The 15,029-nt window shown below is 41.7% G+C and overlaps 1 protein-coding gene across 1 annotated transcript; it reads right to left on the bottom strand.

The window, feature by feature from the left end:
* Positions 1–2,006: 2,006 nt before the first annotated feature.
* On the bottom strand, positions 2,007–10,662 carry LOC137298211 (neuronal acetylcholine receptor subunit alpha-10-like). Its single transcript, XM_067830381.1, has 7 exons — positions 10,399–10,662; positions 7,587–7,732; positions 6,677–6,721; positions 6,266–6,375; positions 5,061–5,605; positions 4,351–4,544; positions 2,007–3,547 (listed from the first exon to the last, which is right to left on the bottom strand). The coding sequence occupies exons 1-7, from the start codon at positions 10,463–10,465 to the stop codon at positions 2,825–2,827; spliced, it is 1,830 nt and encodes a 609-aa protein (XP_067686482.1). The 5' UTR covers positions 10,466–10,662; the 3' UTR covers positions 2,007–2,824.
* Between the last annotated feature and the right edge of the window lie 4,367 nt (positions 10,663–15,029).

Below are 15,029 nucleotides of genomic sequence, written 5' to 3'. Positions count from 1 at the left end.
TAACTTCTTTGATCAGTATGCCCTGCATTGAAGCTGCATTGTGCTGCTGCACACTTGCTTTGAACATGGAGTAAGTTCTGCTAATATTCCCATTTAATACATGAGTAATGAGAGAGAATATATGAAAAAATACAATGTTAACATTATAAATAAATTCAGGTGATACTATACGTCTGTGGTTACACGTTGGAAAGATTTAGTGATTTTTAAGCATGGATCGCACCACTTCATTTGTGAACCCCCTAAAAGATCCCACTCGGACCATTACACGGTCACCTAACTATCATAATTGGCTTGAGTAAGTCAAGGGTGTGGTCTGTGGTCGACGGTTTTCAGCTTAAGTTAATCCGTCGGTTTTAATCCAGGTAGGATTCTATTTCCTATCTGCAGGATTCGTCTCTGGACTTTTGACTCGTCTACGCGTCTACCGACGCCCATTTTCCTTGGCCGTGTAAGAAGACGGGTCAGAGGAATTTATCAACTCCTAGGCGGTTATCCTTGACTAATTTACAGTCGGAAATAATAGAAAAATGTGTTTTCCCCCATTATTTACATCATTTATATCTACAGTTTGAGCAGTTAATATGTTAAACTAAGTTCGACCTAAGTGCTGTCTCCATGGTAACGGAGATAAGAAACGTAAACAAATGACTACTGAGGAACGTTTATATTTTCTTAGCAAAATAACACGATCCACATTTATTGTGCGTCGATAGTCTCGAAGCCTACTCTGTGTTTACATGTAAGACGATCTGCAGTTTGCAGTTGGAACACTTACGGAAGAAGTAAGTGCCAGGAAATGTCTGCCATAAACTGCTACACGAAAGAACTGCAAGATTCTGGAAGAGAGAATACACCGACCGTTTCCTCAAGGACGGCATGGGGGAAGTCAGGACTGGTTTTGATTAAGTTTAGAATAAGGCCTCACGGGAGGTCGGGCTAGTTTGGACGGTTGCCCAAACTCGAGTTGCGCGTATACAACGTATTTGACTTGGGCGAATGTGGCCATGACCGGATATTTTCGGACTACTCTTTCCTTGAGTTAATTAATCGAAGAACTAAACAAGCCGCTGCCATCTTTCATTAGAACTAAGCTTAGTCGTCCTGCAAATGGTACTCTCCAAGAACCAGACCGAATGATTCGTTGTCCCTGCCGTCATTTACACTTGTTTGTTTTTTGTTTGACGCCACGCTCAGCAATATTCCAGTTATATGGCAGTGGTCTGTGAATAATCGAGTCTGGACCAGACAGTCCAGTGATCAATAGCATGAACATCGATCTACGCCAATGGGATATCATGACATGTAGCAGCCAGTCCGCGAGCCTGGCCACCCGATCCCCTCTTAATCGCCTCTTGCAAGCATGAGTTGACAATTTCTAACCCGAATCTTCACGGGTCATGTCAACTACAAGAGATCAAAGTATTGCTCTTTTCACCGTTCCGTCTTTAATATTGAAACACCAAATTATACTATGCATAAAGCAACCCTTTTGAAAGACTCGAAAGCTTTTTACTTTTAATGGTAGTCAACATCTCATTCTAATGCAAGCAGGCTGAAGCATTTCTGATCTCATTTTTGAACTCCATATTCTATATTTTCCACCCTGTTTGTTTGTTTGCCCCCCAGTTACCTTCCTTAATCTTTTTTGCTCAGGACACGACTGAACAGTGCATGGTGTTTCACGAAGAGGTTTTACATGAACGAAACAAAATTCAAAGCTTGAGTGATGCTCTGAATAGTCTCCTGGAAGACATTTAAAACGTCATCTAATGAAATTCATATGTTTTATGTTTGACATAAACCAAGTCGATAACTGGAATCACAATCAAACCCAACTAACTCACATCGAAATGCAGATATAACTAGATAGGTGAGAATAGACTTCAGTACGGGGTCAACTTCACCATAAGGGATATGTTCATACCGAGATACATGATCACCCCTATTTCATATTCAGCGTTATGCCAATATTTGTGGTTTCCAATGAGCAAAACAACAACTGATTCCAAAAGATGTTTATCATGGTAACAATGGAAGACGCCCTAGCTGGACTGGTCAGCTGTACTTGTAGTAGATGAAACAACATGACAATCTAATAGTTAAAGCTGTGTCACTTCCTCAACAGAAACCATTCAATAACGTTACGTATCTACCATAACAGTGTAAGGAATTAACAAGTGCCTTCCTGTGATGTATGCCTCTTTCGTTTCTGTATATGCCCCATAATCCTACTGGTTTGGATGTCCAGGAAAGTCCATGTGCTCCGGAATCGTGGTGCCACCAGAATCACATGTTTACTAACTCCAACCCTAATGTACAACCAACCAATTTCAGAATCAAACCTTGGAGTTGGTCACTTAGAAGATCGACGGTAAATCATGTGCTGGGGGTTGCAAGTTAGGTATGACATATTAAGTAAAAGTAAATGAAATCTGAAATCCAACAGCTCCAAGAAATATGAATCAATATTAGTCTGAAATGGGCGAACCTACATAAACGTGGCGCAGAATCCACCTCCGACTTAACTGTACAGAGAGATGTTAAAAATGTCCCACAGAATAACCGCGACCTCTTCAGCACCACAAGGTCCAAATCGTTTTCTGATCGTAATTTTGTGTGCCAGATTCAAAACAACATGATAAAGTCCACATGCCGCATGTGGGTTTGTGCCTCAACTATGCTATTATGCATCATGGCAAAGCAGATTCCAAAAGTTCTTGAAGTTTGGTGCTAACATTTAGTCAGTGATTTCGTCCAGATGTTCCGGACTAACAAACAGAAACGATGGCTCAGTGCCACTGACTTCATCCATGGCATATTATCACCCTGCCACACCCTGCATGTCTGGGGGCTGAAATCCCCCTTCCTGGAAGATCCCTCGCTTGCCATGGGTGTAGTGCTGAGCAGGGACGATGATGAGGATGATGAGGTAGGATGTGAAGGTGACAAACATGTAGAACCAAAACAGGAACCTGTCCACGACAACGGCAATCCTCTGCCACTCGGCTACAATCACCTTCTTAAGATGAGGGATAGCATTGGCCAAGTCACTGTCAGAATCACCATCAGCAGTTTCTTCGAACCGGGTGGATTGACTCGAAGGAGATGGAGGGGCGTGCTGGAAGACGACCTGACTCTGGTATGCGTTAGTGTTTTGGTGGAGGACTGTTTGAAGCGAGCAGGCGTTCTGATTGGGTATGATAACAGCAGGTTCCTGACTTGCATTGGGACTTTCGATAAGAATAGAAGGAACAATATTACGGGGTGGTGTGTCTTCGCTGAAGGATGCTCCTGGGGGCCCATTGTGCACTGGCTCCTGGTCGTCCTGGCGATGGTACGGGTCGTGCCATTGGTCAGGATGGTCCCCGATGCTGTTCCGTCGGTTTCGAGTGTGAGATCTGATTGGTTGGTAGCCTTCAGAGTTGTTGTTGTGTCTGGTGAAAATTGGACTGTTGATCGGCTTGCTTATGTCAAACTTGGAATACGTCTTGCGGATCTGACCTGTGTTATCGGGCCGTTTTGTCACTTCGTAGAAGTGGTCCTCCTGTAAATAAGGTGACACATTTGTTGATAAAACTAGTAGAAAGAATCAGAGGAACTGTAGCTTTGCATGAGTGAGTGAATTGTGTTTAGCGTTTCTTGCACAGTATCACAGTCATATATTAACTTTTTTTGGGAGGAATAATAAGGATGAAAAGAGAAACAAATTTAACACCATAATCGCGGCAAACCCGGATTCAAATCCCACATGACATGGTCTTTTAGATTTGTTAGTCATTTTCTGACCGATGAATCATTCATATTGAGTTATGTCCCTTTGTATACATGCTGGCATTCCCAAAATGTTTTTGTCCTAATAGTCTTTCTTTTCAAATCCTTGAGAAAGCCATCGAGCGATACCAAAAAGCTGGAAGACCTATAGTACCACGTGACCTGAATATGTCTCAGTGAAATTAGCAAGGCAATGAAAGCTTCGTCGTTCGATTAACAGGCCGGTGGAATGTGCGATCAATAGCAGATTTTGAGATATAAAGGTCAACAGTAATTGACAAAAGAATATACTGACGGTTGAAATGGGAGACTGTTTGAAATTGGGTATGTAAACACCAGGACATAATCTCCAGCATTTTCCGAAACAGAATCCGTCGAGAGTGAAAGGCAACAAAGACAAAATATGACTTGATCACTGAAAAGCAGTGATGACAACATGTGTTCGAGACAAGTTAAACCATGGCTTTCTCACTTGCTAGAACGCGCCACTAAAACACTTTGCTTGAAAAAGTAAGCGCGATTGTTGCCTATTTCTTGAACGTTACCCGAAATTGAAACATGATAACACAATCTTACCAGTACGACATGTCTTGCAACTAGTTCTATGTCGTGTTTGACTCGCAGAACTTTAGACAGCCAGTTGAGAGCTAAAGTTCTCATCCAATCAGGTGCGCGTCTCATCTTCATCCCGCGGTTGTAGACGTTGATAACGATGACGGCCATGATGACGGATACTGACGTCATCGTCATTACTAAGCACAGATATATACCTGCAAAAAACCCCAAGTACACTGGATATTATTATTGAAAAAATAGTTACATCAGAATGGATACTACAACAACTCAGATATATAATTATATTTGTATTTTTATGATATTTATAAATTCTGTGCCTTTTAGGTTTAGCGTCTGGATCACATCGTACTACTATGTGAAATCGAACACAAGTTAAAGGGGTGACAAGGCAAACCTTAAACCACAGTGCCACATCACCATACCTTACTACAGGTATAACACTTGTCATGGTCCATATTACACATCTAAGACCTGCATCCGGAAATTCTCATCTTCAAAAAGGTGACATGTCGTCATGCAACGGATAATTTGTCCAAGAGAGTTAGTTTAGTTTTACATCGCACTCAACAATATTCAAGCGTTATGGTCATACGGTCATACGGTCATACGGTCATACGACAAGCATGATTACTGCAGATCAATTCTAACCCTGACTTTCAAGGGTCTACTCAAAGCGGCGTTAAACCAAACGTACTATGATGTACACCTACCAATAAGTGGCACGGCTTCAGACGTAGCTGGAACTTCCTCTGCTACTAGTAGCATAAACATGGAGAAAGCCAGAAACACGTTCAACCCCAACGTCACTTTCTCCCCCGACGTCGGGGGCAACCAGAACGTCAACAGCGTCAGTATCGACAGCATGATACAAGGAACGATAATGTTGAAAATATAGTAGAAAGTTTTGCGTCTTATGTGCAATATGAAAGTAAGATCAGGATGTGCATCCAGACAACACTCGTACTGGCGGTTGTTCTTCCTCAACGTCACTGAAAGTAGTTCCCATTCACTGTTGTTGACGTAGTACGTCATGTCTATTGGTGAGTTGTTGTACATGGTAACATAGTCCACCCAGGAACCGCTGTAGATCCAGGATCCGAACCTCAGAATACACTTCTGGTCATCAAACGGGAAGTACGTGATGTCCACCTTGCATGAACTCTTCAGTTTGACCGGTACTGGCCACGTGACGCTTCCGTCGTTGTGGATCTGGACGAACGTCCCGCTCATGAATCCGGTTGACCCGTCGTCTGCACTGTAAGATGTAGTAGCAATATATACAAGGGAAACCTGAAATTGCTTCTTTTATCGTTTATGAAATAAAGGATAATAATGATAATTCATTAACGTCTCGCACATGCTATCTGCAACGATCATCCAAGTCAGAGATGTACAATGCACAAGTACCCCATGCAATACTCCAGCTGTGCTATGTTAACTATAGAAACAATGAGGTCGTGGCAGAATCGTGACCCTTCTCCACAAAGCAACCTACGCTTGTCGTGTCAAAGACCCAGATTCAATTCCCAGCTTGGGTAAGCTTTCTGACGCCCACTTGTGGTGTACCCTGCCCTGATATTGCTAGACTCGCTCGATCATGTAAAAGCATGCGCCACTCGTAGCTTTTCGTTCACATTGTGGTCATGGCTATCCACTTATCCTGGCAGACACTCAACCGGGTCACATTTTGTTATCACTGATTACAACTGAAGAATCACGAACCCTTTCTGATGGGTACATTTGTTTCAAGGAATCAGATGCGTTTGAACATTTCCCATGTCCATCTACAAACCTGAGCCAAAGCTTAGTTTCCACTACATGTGCTTCGATATAGGGTTGGGGACATTCTTGGCTCAAGAAGATGCTAAGAATGCAGGTATCAAGGTTAGGATCGTGTGCAGTGTGTGCTCCTTACTTGTTGAATATGAAGGTGTCTGGCAGCCACACATTGCTTCCCGCGACTCGCAGAGAGCGAATGTCGTTGTAGTTGGACGGACTCCAGGCGAGGTTCTCGTCCAACCATTCCTGTTAAAAGTGGGCATGTTTAATTGAAGAAAAGAGAAAAGGCAAGTAAGCAGTTACAGTTACAACCACAGGACCGAAATACACCAGTGGCAAAATCAGTTACAGAGAAGAGAAAGGACCACTTATCGAATTAGCACAATGACAGCTCCTTTACCAAACCCTGCCAGCCTGACTTCAACTCTAAACTCCTTTCAGACTATACAACCTAATGTATGGTTAAGATGAACAGGTGCTAAAACTGTCATGTATTTGATCATAATGTCATTAAATATGTATTATTAAAACGTCACTTATGCCTTACCTGATCAATGAACACATTACTTGTCAGAACCTGCTGACGTTCGTCCTGTAAAAGAAAGGTTAGAAATAATATAATTTCTCGTTCTATCTTATTCTGTCTTTCCCGACCGTCGTATATGACAACGTCAGTGTTGTAGTCTCATTTCCTGGCGCTCGTAATGCTGTGCTCGTTACTGTGATGAGAATCAGTGTTACTGTGACCAGAAACAATGTTACTGTGATGAGAATCACCTGTTGGCTGATGAAAGAGAAGCTTAGATACAATTGCACAGCGAGTGAGTGAATGTCCGTCATATTCCATGACGGCTAGGAAACAATGGAGTCCCGTCTCATAGGAATCGGAACTCGGAACACTGGTAACAGTCGGCGTGTTCTGGTCACAACATTGCCAAATAGGTAAACCACCCAAACCATAGAATCACACATTGATACCAACCAATCTCCAACACTGATACCGACCAGTCCACAATAGATAACACATTGATACCATCCAATCCACAACAGGTAGCACATGGATATCACCCAGTCCACAACTGGTAGCACATTGATAGCACCCAATACACAACTGGTAACACAGTGATACCACCAATTCCAGAATAGGTAAAACAGTGATACAATCCAACCCACAACAGTCGCACGCTGATACAATCCAATCCACAACAGTCACACATTGATGCATTACAATCCCCAACATTCACAATTCTGAAAATCACAATCTTCAACAGGTATTACACAGACACCACCCAGTCTTCAACAGATTATACCATCCGTATCATCCAATCATATTACAGATACTCTTAACAGGGGTGTGCTTGTTTTCTCTGCGTGTGAGCTGACATGACCGTCATTCCGCAGAGACGGTGATGCATCTCACAGACAATCAGAAATAGTAAATGGGAACAAAGTCTTACCAGTCCAACAATTTGGTTGAGTCTGAGAGCAAACTTGACAATGAGGGTATCGGAGGCGTTGATGACAGGGCGGACAGACTTCTGGTAATTCCTCATCAGATCTTCATACAACAGCTGCTCGTCTGGGATGGGGTAGCTCGTCCACACTGCAGAGACGCAACAGAAGTTAGTTAGTAAGTTGTTGTTTAACGCCGCGCTCATTAGTATTCCATCAATATGGCGGCGGTTGGTATCTGACAATCCAGTGATCAACATCATGAGCATCGATCTAACCAACTAATACAAGATGACCTGTAGATTCTAATAAACCGTGATTGTCTTGTGAACATTAACGTCAACCTGGACAATAACCCGTCTCATTATCCCCCCGATATAGAATTCACTTCTTGTAAAAGGATGACAAAAATGGCAATGACATTTATTGAACATTAAATTGCCAATCCGGGAAATGAAACCGTTAGGAAATGGTATCTTAGAAAATTTTAATAGAGTCTTGGGACCCTAGCAACGCAAATATGTAGCAATTATTTAAACAACCCATTGTTAGTCAAGCCAAGCACGTGCCGCCTCATGCCTGACTGTTCTAATTGAAGCCCCTGTTCACGACTGATGCGGGTATTTCATAAGACGCTAATGGTGAGCACAGAGAACAAGGCATTAAGACACCTGTTGGGATTTGACGGTGGAACCCGATGTTGTTGGCAGACTTAATTGCTAACAGAATCGCGATCGATGAGACGGTCGTCAATTGAACCCGTAATGGCCCGCGAGGGAAACTCGGGAGCTGCCGTAGACAGATTGCTGAACAGATGACTAACTATGCATACAATGCTGTGTGATCAATAGACTGTCCCTGGGCAGGACAAGGTTGAGGGATGTCGTGGTCCAGAGCGTCCTGAAGATTGCATGTGTTGAGGTTGAACAAAGTTGCGACACTTACAGACTTCGGCAAATGTGGGGGCGGTTGGGTAGTCAAGTTGTTAAGGCGTCGGCATGTCGCGCCGAAGGTCCGGGTTTAATTACCCACATGGATGCAATGTGGAAACCCATTTCTCGTGTTCCCCATCGTGATGTTGCTAAAGGCGGCGTAAAACTAATCTCACTCGGCAAATGTGGAATTGCGACATTGCGTTCCGCAGTAAGAGATGATACGTTACTTTTTAGATTTTGTTTGCGGTATAAAATACATGTTTCGTGTCTATTTATAGGTGATGAAATACATGTACATGTAAATGTTTTTTACGTTGTATCACTCCCCTCTTCACCACCTCTTTCTACATCTTATCCCCCTCTTCAATCCCCTTTCCATCTGATCCCGTCCTCAAGAACTCTCATCCTCTGTCAGTCCTCTTCTATCAAACTCCTTTCATTCCGACTGTCACCTCTTCACATCTCTTTAACCCTATCCTTTGTCAGTCACTTCCTCACCACAACAAACAAAGCCACATTAATATTGAAAAGGAGTCCCAGACGGGACCAGAGATTCAGAACCTGAAACTGATGAAATCTAGACTTGCTTCATTTAAGGCTTTAGCACTTCAGAGAAGGCTTGGCAGTAGGTAACTTAATGTGGTTCAGGAACTGTGAGACAGACTATTCCTCCATCAGTGACACACTCTCCTTCTCTCTATCTCCTTCCTGACACATCCTTCTAGCCTTAAAATGTCCTTCACCCACTCATCTCACCAAATCCCTCGTTATCTAGTCTGTCACACATGCCCTGAAACAATTAAACATCTCCAATACAGCCCGTGTATGTATGTACTTAGTGGCAAATCTCCACAGCTGCAGATCACGAGAATCTCAGCTCATTGATATATAATTATCTAATTAAGATAAATCAAAGAACTCTTTTGTAAAGCGTTTCCATTTAAATGTCCAGATGGGATTTTACGTATTTCTCATTATCCGTCTATCATCTCCAGGCCCTCTTTCCCATTACCACTATCCAGAGCAATGCTTCCCCTACCCCCCATCCCTCGTAACCCCTCCCCCTCCCACTTACTGCGTCATCTGCCTGACCCCCTTCACTTCAGAGCTGTTTCCACTCTCCGGCTCTCTATCCGATTTCCCCCGTAGTCTACAGTAATGAGCCCTGTGGTATACTACAGCAGGTTTTAAGTACACCGCCAGCTGTGAAACACCATCACGCGGTGTGCCCTTCACTTTTTCTAATGACGGGCAGCCTCTGATTTAAATACAATAACACCAGGCTTCATAATCAGTTCCATTTAATTTCAATCTGTTCGTCATTTTACATTCGCAGCTGAAACCATAGTCTACCTCTTTGAAAGGAACCATGGCCTTATACTGTAATGACGTGTGCAAACAAACACAACTGTAACATAAGAAACCCAAACTGTTGCTTATTACAATACGCAATTCAAAAACCTGAAACTGAAACGGATTTGTTCTGATGTATAGTAGTCTTGAATAATATCACTACAGTTTGTTACATATATGTGATTTCTATATATGTGATAGATGTGATTTCTTGTACATATACTCTTTGAATGGAATACTTGTGAAATACGTCACAAATGAATAGCTAACGAAAAACGATTGTTTATTAATGTCATTAACTGTTAAATAAATATTGTTTATAGCATATGTTGTGCTCAAAACATCCACACAAATCTAAGTTCATTATGCGAGTTCGGTAAACATTGATCTAAAACAGAGACATTGGATCAGTTGTGTGACACGAGGTGCAATACTCATCAGCAAGTAATATCAGTCGTCGTCACCACGCGTTGGAGCAGGCGTCGTCACGACCGGCGAGATATGAATTAATGTATTTAACTATATTTACCTGAGGGCACCCCCCACACCACGAACGCCAGGCAGATACTCTGTATCCACTTCATAGTCATCAACATGGAAGGTCCACTTATGATAGTATTAAAACCTGTGTTCAAAAGGTCGGTAAGTTATCGAAGAAATTTGAAATCAAACGCATCCCTTGGCACGAACCATTCCAAAATATCAGATTTTCGCCAAACGGACGCCGCCATGTTTGTTTCATCCGGGCAGTTAGGAATAATTGGATTCTCAGTGGCGAGAGATTGATCGAAGTGAGATTTGAAGACGGCGAGTGTTGCCTGTTGTGATAGACGTGGTTCTCAGCAAACAGGCATCGGTGCCAAATTCGCTTACTTAGACTGCAGGAGCTGATAAGGCATGAACGCGCACGAGCTGGCATTTGACCGGCCGGTTTTAGGCTAAATTTGTGACACAACGTTCGTTCTGAACAAACTCATATGATTTTATAAACATTGCTCTCAGTCACTGACAAACTTTACATTCAGGATCACCCGATTACAATCATTAGGAGTCTAAAATAATGTTTAAGTGTCAAACTTGAAAACGAGAGTTTTTAAAAGATCAGAATATTCATCGATTTTCCTAGCCTCTTGCTGAATATCCACAGCAATTCATTTCATAATAACATTTTTGTTCTATTTAAGTTTAAGTTCCCGTATCTGTTATAATCAAGTGGAAGTATACAATTTAATTGAAAGCTTACTACAGAAGTGGAAAGACATATTAGATGAAAGAGACATTCTAAAGCCATGAAGAGAGGAGACATGAAATGCTAGAACTAAGAAAATGATTGAAAATGGAACAATAGATGTGGTGATAGCAGAGTGAGCGATTATGGTTTTACGCCGCTTTTAGCAACGTTCAATCAATATCACGGCGGGTGGCAGCAGAAATGGGATCACACATTGTATCCATGTGAGGGAATCGAACCGGGTCTTCGGTGTGACGAGGAAGGGGGAAGAAAACGAGATGTTAGAACTTACAAGAAGATGGGATAAGAATGCTGAAAGTGAGCATGGGGTGAAAATTAAGAACTAAAGAGGTTATGTTTCAGCTAAAATTTTGGTGAAAATTTGAAGCGAGGCCTGAGGACAAGGCTGAAAAGAAGTTGAGATGGGCAAAAGGTGCTAAAGGTGAGAGGATAAAGTTAAGATAGGAGGCAAAAGTAAAAACGGGCAAGATATATAAGATGGTATTATCGACAAGGCAAGTGAGAAAAATAAGGAAAAACTGGGAATTTCAATGGGCTATGTCAAAGCCAAGCTATGTGAGAAGGCATCCAGGTTGTTCGTTCTGGAGCCTGATGTGAACATCTCAGGGTGGCCTCGGGAATCGTGCATTGACGTCGACCCAGTTGTTGACAACGTAGTCGTTGAAGTCAACAACTCTTCCAGCCTTTGGTGTGACTTCCATGACGTCCAGGTTTAACGCTGGTAAAACAACAACTACAGCCATCCGTAAAGCATTGAGAGAATCTAGCCAGTATCAGTGGTTTACGTCATGATGAACGTTATTGCGTTAATGATATGAATACAACAAGAACAACAGCAACAACACCACCAACAACAGACTAACACTCCCATCCATCTTGGTTGTCTGTTACGACACGTAGGTTAATGGTAACCAATTCTGGTCTGTTATCCCCGCGGGGCTTTCATTCTTGACAATTCATTTAGTTGCATTATATTGGCGTCAGTATCATAGGACAAGTTCGGTGCTTTTCACAACCAGATGGCGTTTGACCGTCCACTGCAAAATAGTCTGGAAAACAAATGACAATAAGGACAACGTCACCAAACCTATTAACCTATTTCCTATTATTGCCGGTGCCCGTTTTGACGTCTTGGGAACCTGTCCAGTGAAAGCAGAGTGAGTGATTAGATGTATCCGCGGATGCAAAACATTTTCTTACATTTATGCTATGTTCTAATTTAAAGATGCCTTCAAGAGCAGAAACAGACTGAAATGAAATATGCAAGAATCTTTCGTTAAAATGATCCCATACTGTCGACGTGACGAGGAAGGGGGAAGAACACGAAATGTTAGAATTTAGAAAAGGGCGGGATTAGAATGCTAAAACTGAGCATCGGGTGAAAATGAAGAACTAAAGAGGTTATGTTTCAGCTAGAGCAGAAACAGACTGAAATGAAATATGAATGATCCCATACTGTTCCATATACACCTCAGCCTATAGTCTTTCATACAACAACAACAACCAGGCATGAATTGAAAACGATAAAAAATCGAGACATACTTATAATGATTCTTCAAGTTTTGTATAGGATTTCACAACAGTTAGCAATCCCGTAAGGTAGTGCGGTACGATAAGTAAAGCCAATATTAATGTAGCCCGTGATTATTGCTGTAATATATCTAAATGATCAATAACTCGAAGCTGATTGTTCATTAACAGTGTCAATAAAGGACTGAATGTGAAATCATTCATTATCGATACCTTTGTAACCAGTGTGTTACACGCGTTAAATGAGATCTTTGAAGGGCATTTAGAAGTGGAATGTATAAGAAAAGCAAGATTTATCGATGTCAACTTCTTTATTGTGAATAACACGACGTTTCTTTGCTTCTTCATCAGGTGAATGGTAAGGGAGTAACCGGAGATATACATGAGTGAGTGAGTGAGTTTAGTTTTACTCCATACTCTCCGCATTCTATATTGCGGTAGTCTGTAAATAATCAAGTCTCGACCGGAAAATCAAGTGATCAACAGTATGAGTATCGATATGCGCAACTGGGAACCGATTACATGTGTCAACCACGTCAGCAAGCATAGTTGCCTTTTGTGGCAAGCATCGGTTGCCGAAGTTCTGTTCCATCCAGGATCTTCACGGGCAGGGTATATGTACACACACACACACACACACACACACACACACACACACACACACACACACACACACACACACACACACACACACACACACACACACACACACACACACACACACACACACACACACACACACACACACACACACACACACACAGACACACAGACACACAGACAGACAGACACAGACACACAGACAGACAGACAGACAGACGCACAGACAGACACACACACACTCATAAATGAGACACTAGAAGGGAGACATGATTGCCTGGAGATTGAACAAAACATGAGTCGAGTTATACACTAAAACAACAAATTGAATGTAATATATATTATTGGATAAAATGCAAAATGATGGCATGTAATGCAAACATAAAGAGGCCAGTAATACATTCAAACCATTCACCTGATGAAAGAGCAAGCATACGTTCCGAAACGCCGTGTTATTCACAACCAAAAAGTTCACATCCATAAATCTTGCTTTCCCTTATTGAATATATATATCATCTCAGATACCAATATCCTGTCTGTTTGAGCAAGCATTAAACCCGGGTGCATACTTTAATTTGAAGGCGACTGAAAGCGAAGCAAACAATAAATGGTTACGTTGAATAACATTGATCTTTGGAGTGAGAGTGTATTTGATTCTTATTTATATTGAAATTAGGCAATTGTTATCGTTCGTAACAGACACCGGCGCTCTGATGGAATGTAGTATCGCATCAATACTGACGCAGTGAATTAATGGCCAAATGCAATTCCACGCTTGGATGCTGCCTGTGAATTCCGGCGTTTGCTGGTGTAGCTGGAATATTGCTAGACATTAGGTAAATCAATATTAACTCGGCCCTCAATCACTCACTCCATCCTATAAGTCGGTGGTGTCAACACATTGCATAAGATAGACCTCAGTGTAGTGATGGCGTTGTTTCTAACAGACACTGGAAACTGACTGGGTTATTGCACTGATTGATCGATCGATCGAGTGAGTGAGTGAGTGAGTGAGTGAGTGAGTGAGTGAGTGAGTGAGTGAGTGAGTTTTACACCGCTTTTAACAATATTCCAGCAATGGATTCACTCATTGATATCCATTTAGGAATCGAAGCCGGACGTTCGGCGTGACGAGAGAATACTTTAACCACTAGGCTACCACACTGTCCCACATTGCAGTAAGTTTGTTAAGCGTAAATTAATGCCCGATATAAAGTTCCTCGGTGATGAGACACAAGTGACGGCAAATGTTATCGGGGTTTAATTTCTAGAAGTCGTTGATTACCGCTGTTACCATTAAGTCTGATAATTACAATCATGCTTTAAATACAGTTGACAATACTTAGGACTGTTGTTAATTTTGTTGTTTTTTATTCACTCCTGTGTTTATTCCTGCAATCTTGTCTGAAATTGAATTGACTGGGTGGAAACTGGATTACATCACTTGACAGCCTACCGTCTTTGAATCATAGTAGCGTTTTTACTAATCAGGCAAATCAATTGATTTTCAAAAGCATCTAAGGTACCCGCTAGCAGCTGTGTATTATGCAAAAAGTTCTACTTTTTATATCAAAATAATAATATAATAAAATTATAATCATAATAAAGTTATAAGTAAACTTGTGTTCAGCACGCTTCAGTACAGTAAATGTTTAAAATACAATTTCTCTAAATTAAAATATTTAAAAAAAAATTAAACGTGCTAAAATCATCCGAAATGTTCAGCTTCTTTTTACCCCCAGTGTATGATTTGATTGTGGTGCATATTGCCACTGGCA

This window comes from Haliotis asinina, chromosome 10 (assembly GCF_037392515.1).
Source record: "Haliotis asinina isolate JCU_RB_2024 chromosome 10, JCU_Hal_asi_v2, whole genome shotgun sequence".
Classification (NCBI taxonomy): domain Eukaryota; kingdom Metazoa; phylum Mollusca; class Gastropoda; order Lepetellida; family Haliotidae; genus Haliotis; species Haliotis asinina.
Note: the sequence above shows the minus strand (reverse complement) of the source record. Positions and strands in the feature narration are given on the sequence as shown.